The sequence below is a fragment of the Crocuta crocuta genome, unplaced genomic scaffold, assembly GCF_008692635.1.
Source record: "Crocuta crocuta isolate KB4526 unplaced genomic scaffold, BGI_CrCroc_1.0 scaffold528, whole genome shotgun sequence".
Taxonomy (NCBI): Eukaryota; Metazoa; Chordata; class Mammalia; order Carnivora; family Hyaenidae; genus Crocuta; species Crocuta crocuta.
The window spans coordinates 1586043-1593264 of record NW_027530010.1 but is presented as its reverse complement, the minus strand read 5'-3'; the positions used below and the strand labels follow the sequence as shown (position 1 = coordinate 1593264).

Sequence of the window (7222 nt, the reverse complement as noted above, 5' to 3'; positions counted from 1 at the left end):
GGGGGGGGACAGAGGAGGGCAGAAGCTGGTCCTGGGGTGTGGTCTTGGGTGAATTGGGGAACTGGTGGATTTGGAGAAGATTCTGTATCACAGTTAGGGACACGTCCCAGGCTAACTGGATGCCAGGAGGACCCATAGCTGGTAAGCTGGTCCCGTTGGCCCTTGGACTCCTTTGTTATCCAGACATTTCCTGTTCCTCGATTTTTGTTTCATTCCTCCGTCACTTGTGTATTGTTTAGAGACTAGCTGTGAACGAATGAGGCGGCAGTGCAGTTCAGGACCATCTTGTTTGAATTTATGCTGACAGCTTTGGGGAAAGACTTGGACAGGCTGGGAGTTTGTTGGCTGAAGTGGGACGTGGGAGTCGGCAGAAGGTGGAAGTTACTCAGGCGCGTGGGCCGCCGTCGGGAGGGGCCGGACGTGCCGGCGACCTGGGGAAGTGTTCACGTCTGGTCGTCTCCCTGTTGGCGGTAGGTTTGAGGAACCGCTGGCCAACTTGTTAAACGAGCAGCACCGCACAGTGAAGGAGCAGCTGGAGCAGCTGAAGATGAAGAAGTCCTCGGGCAGACAGCAGCAGGAGGCCGAGAGGGTGAAGCCCCAGAGTGAGAAAGTCCATCAGACGCTGACTCTGGACCCCGCGCAGAGGCGGCGGCTCCAGCAGCAGATGCAGCAGGTGAGACTCGGCGTGAAGTCGGCGTCGGGTTGTCCTGGGCACGACGCCGAAGCCAGGAAGCACCCGTTTTCTGAACATCAGAAACAGGTGTCTTGACGTGCCCTGAAATCATAGGACCACGGTCTTCACGTCACTTAGGGCCTCGGAAGCATCGCGTTTGTACTCCTAGGGCTCGGGCAAGAGCGCACACTCGTGTAGCAACCCTTGAATCAGAATCCCAGATTTCTGTCTCCAATAATCCATTCTGAGCGGAACGGCCTCACTTGCCGGAGTTGTTTTTTCTCCTAATTTCAGTCCCTCTGACTTGAGGCTAAGATGCTTCTGGTGCTGTCGTCTTGCTGGGGGAACATCTCTGAGAGGCTCATGCCACAATACGCTGCCATTCTCCGGGTCTCTTCTGAAAGCAAAGTGTGTGGTCAAGTGGCAGACATCTCGGGAAGGCCTTCTGGGTCCCTGACATGACAACCTCGTAACGTGTCATGTGTTGTTTTCTTTCCCTCCTCAGCACGTGCAGCTCTTGACGCAAATTCACCTTCTCGCCTCCTCCAACCCCAACCTCACGTCGGAGGCCAGTACCACCAGGATATTTCTCGTAAGGCTCCAGTGTCCTTCCCTCTAAAGACTTGGGGATCCGTTAGGCTGGCAGGTCGCTTCTCATAGATGCTCACCGAGTACCGTCTGCATTTATTCTTGTCTCTTGCACGTCTTGGCAGCTGCCCCTGTGGCTTCCCGTGTTTGCTCAGAGAGCGTCAGCCTCTGACTCCCAGAAAGACCAGAGAGCCGTCCAGTTTTCTTAGGGCTGTTCCTCTGACCTTTTTTCTGGGTCGTCCTCCTCAGCTTTAGACCTCTCCTGGCTTCTTAGGGTTTTCGTACTTCTTTTTTTTCTTTATTAAATTCATTGTCCGTTCATTTGGCTCAATATCTGTGTGTATAAAATTAGTTTCAGTCCTGACATTTTTAAGTATTTTGGAAGAAGGGCTTTTAATTTTGAAATCATTTAGGTGTCATTCAGAGAAACCCAAAGACAAAATTCAAACAGTCATTGTTCTACCTCTTGAGAACCTTAATTCTCGCTGGGGAGCCAGACGGAACATCCTGAAGGCTGAGGGGTGAGACAGGAACAAACGAGAATGTTGTCAGGCGCCATCGCTGGATATCCGCGGGCTCCGCCGAAGAGTAGTCTCAGTGGGATAATTGATTACAGTGATTTTTGCCTGTTTTTAGCCTCTAGCTGGAGGACAGATCCCCCTCAGAGGTAATGAGGGGTCTGCTACTGTGAGTTGTCTGGGACTGAGGTCTCCTTTGTGCCCTGTTTTCCCAGAAAGAGCTGGGTACCTTTGCTCAGAGCTCCGTCGCTCTTCACCATCAGTTCAACCCGAGATTTCAGACCTTGTTCCAGCCGTGTAACCTGCTGGGGGCCGTGCAGCTCGTGGAAGACTTCAGCACACACGTGAGCATCGACTGGAGTCCTCGCAAAACCGTCAAGAAGACCGGTATGCGACAGACGTGCCCACTCCTGCTCTTTACTTTCATTGAGAAGCGGGAGTCTCATCCCATACCTCGCCTCCTGGGGGATGGGACATTTGTGATGTCGTCCTTCATACGCATGCTCTAAGTTCTCGAAGGACGTGATGGTGTTTGGGCTTCTGTGAGGGCCAGGGCGGTGGACAGGACGCTGCAGGGGGCAGAGGTGTGACCCAGGTCGATGTGGGCGTGACGGACTGGGGTCTGGCAAAAGTGAAAGTCAAGTGGTTAAGTGGGTTTCTGGTTAGGTTTTTACTCTCTTTTTCATTAAGAAACTTTTATTTTCCTTAATGGCTGCAGTGGTGTCTCCATTTTGACTGAAATGTTGATTCAGAAATTAGGCACAAGTTAGAGACGTTGCACGTTTGCCACGCTCAGTATTCTGAGGATGCTGCTGGCTGAGCACGTTTCCTGGTTTAGAAGATTGGTTATGGTTTGCTCTGGATGTGGGTTTGGCTTCGGATTTTCTTTTTACATCCCTGACTTCTGCAATCAACTTGAATATAGTTGAGTTTAAGTGCAGAACATCACTCACACGGATCTCCAACTGCTTTCTTAGTTCTGAGTTGGTAGTGAGAACCTAGCACGCCATGGTGATAATGCCACCTGTGGTGTCCCGTGTTCCCTTCCGGGAAGAGAAAAAGAACATTTGTGGAAGGAAAACTGTGAATGTAGTGCTTTTTCTCTCTGGAGAGGCAGACAGGCCTGGAATGGAGAGGCTGAGGCAGCAGGACAGAACTGTCTAGAACCCTTCTGTGCCTTTTGTTCCCAACCTCAGGAGGAATCTGGGAGGCTTAATGAAAGTTAAGTAAGAATCAAATAAAATTTGGAATACCAGATTTGTGAAGGAGATGAAAGAAAGAAGTTGGCATCTTACCCTGGAAGAAAGCAAACCCTGTTGAGGGTCCCTTATCTTCCAAGGATTTAAAGGGGGAGAGGAGGTCACGACCCAGCACACGCTGTGAGCCGGCTGCTCTGGGTGATGAGTGCGGCGAGAGCCCCTGTTGCCCCGGCGTCAGGGGTTCCTCACGGAACGGAGAGAGGACTAGCTGGCAGGAGCCCAGGGGGGACACGGGGAAGGCGTGTGTCAGGCCGAGGCCGAGGGCCGGAACCCGGGGCGAGGGCGGGCGGGTGCAGGCGGGTGCGGTGTCCCTGGGTAGGGTGGCTCTAGGAAAATGCAAGAATGCATTCGGAAGCGTTTGTGAAGCCCTCTTTTGTTCTAGAATTTCATTTACCACAGGATTTTTTTTTCCTCACAGCAGATGAATTTCCCTGTTTGCCAAAGCAAGTGGCTTGGATCCTGGCCACGAGCAAGGTGTTCATGTATCCAGAGCTGCTTCCGGTGTGTTCCCTGAAAGCGAAGAATCCCCAGGATAAGATTTTCTTCACGAAGGCCGAGGACAAGTAAGAGTTTCCTGTGGGGGAACAAATGCTCGGAGTGACCCGAGGGGAGCTAGTTGTGTTTCTTGCGCCCGGGAAGTAAGGCGTGTCATCCGCTGTGGACGCAAAGCCGTGTCGCCGGCCGGGTTCTGCACCGTGTTCGCGCAGCAGTGCCAGACGCTGCTTTCTGGGGAACAGTGTGCACTCTTCTGAAACATTTTTAACTTGTGTTTTGTTTTTGGTTTATTGTAAAAAAACCAAGCTCATAGTTCTGGTAGAGGAAATTTTTCAAAGGAAAAAAAAATTAAAAGAATGTAAAAAAAAAATGTTTATTTTTGAGAGGGAGAGAGAAATAGAACATGAGCCGGGGGTGGCGGGGAGGACATAGAGAGAGGGAGACAGAATCTGAAGCAGCTCCAGGCTCGGAGCTGTCATTGTTATCCATCATCCACTTATTATCCATTATCCTAACCGCCCTAAGACGGTGCTCCCCTCCCCTCCCCTCCTTCTCTCCTTTTTATTTTATTTTTTTTAAATATATTTTTTATTTATTTCTAAGAGAGAGAGACAGCGTGAGCAGGGGAGGGTCAGAGAGAGAGGGAGTCACAGACTGAAACAGGCTCCAGGCTCTGAGCTGGCAGTCAGCACAGAGCCCGACGCGGGGCTCGAACCCACGAACCGCGAGATCATGACCTAAGCGAAAGTCGGACGCTTAACCGACTAAGCCACCTAGGCGCCACCCCCTTCTCTCCTTTTTAAAGTAGACTCTATACCCACTGTGGGGCTTAAACTCACAGCCCTGAGATTGAGAGTCACGTGCTCTACCCACTTAGCCAGCAGGTGCCTCCAGTGATTTTTAAACTTTCTGCATTTCTCATACAATTTTTATTGGCAGTTTTTGTACAATTTTTTTGACCCAATGCCTTGAAATTATACTTCTGTGCGGTCACAGTGTCTTTATTTTTGTGTCTGTATGTTGTCTCTTAAAGTGGTATTTAGTGGCCTCACCGTAGTCCTTTCATTTGCCGCTGTTTTTTTTCTCCTCTCTTGTTTTGCTTTGTAGTGAGGCTTCCCCAAGGGTCTTTGTGCCTCGAGCTTTTGAAGGTCTTTTGAGTTTACCCCTTTGGGCAGATTCCCAAGAGTGAGATTATTTGACAAAGGTTGTAGACATTTTCCTGGCTTTTGTACCGCCCCCTGCCGCAGCGGCCTGCGGGGTGCGGGGTGTGGGATGCCGGGACCCACAGCTGAAGGGGGCGTGTGGGGAGGCAGCTGGTGCTGATTCGGCGTCACCCACGGTGCCCCTGCCCATCTCGCATCTGCTCTCTGAGCCCCATTCTCCTTCTTTGAACTGGGCGGGTCTTCATCAGAGAACCTGCCGGCTCTCAGAAAATACCTGCCCCTCTGTGTGGAGCCGCCGTTGACTGCACGAGAATGAGGTGCAGAAACGGTGGGCCGTTACCCTGTGGGGCGCACGGTCCGCAGAACGCAGGGCGGTGAGACTAAGGCGGCTGCCCCTCTCGCAGTTTGTTGGCGTTAGGGCTGAAGCACTTCGAAGGGACCAAGTTCCCGAAGCTGCTGATCAGCAAGTACCTCCTCACCTGCAAGACGGCCCACCAGCTGACCGTGCGGATCAAGAACCTCAACATGAACCGCGCGCCCGACAACATCATCAAGGTGAGCGCCGCGGGCACCTGGCCCGGCTCCTCCCGCCCGAGCTGGGCACTCTCGGCCGTGCCCCCTGCAGTCCCTCTCCCTCCTCTGTGCGTGTTTCTCTTAACGAGGAAAGTATCCCGACTCGTACGGTACTTCTCCGCCTCCCGCTTCCCGCTAGCCGTTCACTCCCTGCCTCCAGCCTTCTTGAAAGGGCGAATGTTCCACCGTATCCTTGTCCTTGACCCTCTGTGTAGAGATCTCTATCAGAGTTAAGAGAATATTCTTCATACAAGGTGAATAAGAGCTTTGAAGGGTCTGTATTTGAGGAGTCAGATAGTCCTGTGAGGCTGGTCATGACAAATGACCTTCCCTCTCTGTTTCCTGCTGAGGTTTGAGGGACGGTGTGTCTTCCTCTGTGTCTGGGTGGCATGCCGGCCATTGCCACCTCTTGACGTTTTGCATTTGGGCGTCACTTATGAAAGCACAACCGGGGCGGTGAAGACTCAGCCCCCCCCGCGCCACAGCCCCAACGTCACCACGGCCTCTCCTGTTGTCCGGCTTTCCCATGAAACCACAGTTGTGGCTGGATCGTGCTCAGGGCTCACATCAGACCACGCGAGCGCGCTGTGAAAGCTCCTCCCAGCTGAGCAGAGTGCTCCAGCATGGTTGCTCGGCTTTCCGTGCAGGCGTGTTGTGTTTTGTGGGGTAGTAGTTGAATTTGGGGGAGCAGGCAGGGCTCGCTGTCGGGTGCGTGTTCGCTGATCTACGCTGGAGTTGACCGGCGTGTCACGAATGTCTTGTGAGCGTGTTCACACTGTGGATGTTCCGTCCCTGACTCCTCTGAGCCCCTTCCCTCTGCACACGTCCCTCTCTCGCCTTCTTGCACAGGGTCTTCTTGGGCTTTCCTCCCCCATCATCCTGGGCCGTCCTGGCGCCTCCTGCCTGTGTGTGTCCCCCTTGTCCCCGGGCCCACGTCTGTGCTGTCTGCTTTACTGTCCTGTTTCAGTGGGGCTGTGCTCGTAGCAGTCTGGGGAAGAACACCAGAGAAACGGGTGTTTCTGCTGAAATTGTGCGAATTCACAATACTCACGCTCTGTGGGGTCCCGGAGCCCGCGGCCCGGTCCAGCTGCTGCACTCTCTACCTGGTCCTGGTCTGTGTGTGACTGTTGTCGCTTTGTGACATAGGTGTGGCCATTGGGAGAGCCTGGGGGAGAGCTACATTAGACCTTTCTGTTTTTGCAACTTCTTATGCATCTAATTATTTAAAATAAGTTTAAAAACATATCCCTTTTCTACTCTCCATCTTTAGTACGTCTGCAGTTTGAGGGTGGAAATGATGTTTGTCTCAGGTATGTATTTAATGAGAGCGCGAGCTGCAGGAGCAGATCCCGCGCGGGCTCCACGCCCAGCGCAGAGCCCGACGCCCGGCCCAGGCTCCGCCTCATCAACTGTGAGGTCGTGACCGGAGCTGAAATCAAGAGTCAGACGCTTAATTGACTGAGCCCCCGGCCGCCCCAAAGTTGAAAATAATTATTCTTACCGGTGCCTGGGTGGCTTAGTCGGTTAAGCGTCCGACTTTCACTTAGGTCATGATCTCACGGTTTGTGGGTTCGGGCCCCGCGTCGGGCTCTGTGCTGACAGCTCAGAGCCTGGAGCCTATTTCGGAGTCTGTGTCTCCCTCTCTCTCTGACCCTCCCCTGCTCACGCTGTCTCTCTCTGTCTCTCCTAGAATTAAAAAAAAAAAAAAAAAGAAAAAAAATAATTATTCTTAGAAAGTTTAAGGGTCGGGGTGCCTGGGTGGTTCAGCTGGTTAAGCATCCAGTTCTTTGAAGGGCCTTCTCCATCTTCTTCCAGTTGCTGGTGCCGTCTCTTTAGAGGTTTGATGCCATTTTGCTTCTTGAACGTGTGTGACACCTGCGCTTCCTGTCCCCCTGGCAGCATGCAGGGTGTTTCCTTTTGTCCAGGGTTTTGGAATTTCATGGTAGGATGGAG

General features: G+C 52.5%; 1 protein-coding gene across 3 annotated transcripts in view; it reads left to right on the top strand.

Moving 5' to 3' along the window:
• The window catches only part of GON4L (gon-4 like), a 70357-nt gene that overhangs the window by 49691 nt on the left and 13444 nt on the right, over positions 1-7222 (top strand). For all 3 annotated transcript variants that reach the window (XM_077764179.1, XM_077764178.1, XM_077764177.1), the window contains 5 exons: positions 475-673; positions 1179-1265; positions 1995-2166; positions 3457-3601; positions 5101-5251. In XM_077764179.1, the coding sequence (XP_077620305.1) occupies positions 475-673; positions 1179-1265; positions 1995-2166; positions 3457-3601; positions 5101-5251 (754 nt within the window). The remainder of the gene's footprint in view (positions 1-474; positions 674-1178; positions 1266-1994; positions 2167-3456; positions 3602-5100; positions 5252-7222) is intronic.